We start from the raw sequence: 1,218 nt of genomic DNA on the forward strand, positions 1-1,218 counted from the left end.
AGTAGATCATAGACCTCATGGGATCAGGTGTGACAGAGCTGAGGTCCATGGGCAGTGACTTGGGTAGCTGTTATACTACATTAGTTGCACAATATTTTCTTGAATATATAAAAAATGCACAAGATAAACAACACAAAATGTGTCCCACATTATTATTTCTAACACTGTCCATGTCACTATACCATCACACAAGGCACAATGCATGCACCGGCACCATCATAAAATGGCCACAACTTTTCACTATTATATATACACAACACAGGGCCAGTTTATTGGCGAAGAGATTTCGGGGCATATAGACCAGAAAGGCTTAACATAGGATTCCTCTCAAAAAAAAATTTACCGGTAGTCATGACTTACCAGGTATCCTAACATCAAATTCCCATCCTGTGCCAGACAACTACTTCAAATAATATTACATAAGCAGGATAAAGTATATATACAAGAGAGATAACAATAATGAAAAATACCCGCACCATCACAAGATCCACTTCCAGTAGATGTTACAGGCAACTTTCCAGAGTTAATTAATTCATCAGTGACTTTCTGGAGGACTGTCTTGAACTCAGCCTGACCAAAATTCGTGGTATTTCCCAAGAGTCGCAGAGCAGAAGAGATTTCTAGGGATAAATCCATGTCGATTTTCGTCTGAAGCGATTTTGAGGTTTCCAAAGTAGGCGTACAGGCCGTTCGAAACCGTTAGCTTTTTATGCTAGATGTTATTCAGTTATGGTGTATATGTATGTGAACACTGAATTAAAAGGATACCTATTATCAAAGAATGCCATTTATTACTTTCCTATATCATGACATATCAAAATTACTAAAGTTTATCGAGTTATTTTGCCAAAATGACGATTCCTCTTCGAAATTCGGCCATCAGAATCGGATACAACCTTGTTTACAAAATATTTCAGACAGCATAGATGGCCATTATTCAATCCAAGCACTAGAAATAAACCAAATAGCAATTGTTGCATAATTTCTGTTGTCCAAAATCTATAATACTGAATTCCAGGTTTCCAAACTTGAACCAAAATATCGAGAAACAGATTTAGTTTTAAGGCCACTCAACAGATGGCGTTGTCCTACCCCAGCCGAGGGTTTAGTGTCAACTCAGCTCAACAGATGGCGCCGACGACGTTTAAAACTTTTTTATTTAAAAATAAATTTTTTTATTATATTTTTAATTTAATTTAAATTTTAATATTATATTTT

General features: G+C 36.0%; 1 protein-coding gene across 1 annotated transcript in view; it reads right to left on the reverse strand.

Moving 5' to 3' along the window:
- The window catches only part of LOC119582115 (COMM domain-containing protein 3-like), a 5,719-nt gene extending 5,035 nt beyond the window's left edge, over nt 1–684 (reverse strand). Inside the window, exon 1 of the mRNA XM_037930355.1 lies at nt 477–684. Coding sequence (XP_037786283.1) covers nt 477–636 — 160 coding nt within the window. The 5' untranslated portion in view covers nt 637–684. The remainder of the gene's footprint in view (nt 1–476) is intronic.
- Between the last annotated feature and the right edge of the window lie 534 nt (nt 685–1,218).

Source organism: Penaeus monodon, chromosome 15 (assembly GCF_015228065.2).
Source record: "Penaeus monodon isolate SGIC_2016 chromosome 15, NSTDA_Pmon_1, whole genome shotgun sequence".
Taxonomy (NCBI): domain Eukaryota; kingdom Metazoa; phylum Arthropoda; class Malacostraca; order Decapoda; family Penaeidae; genus Penaeus; species Penaeus monodon.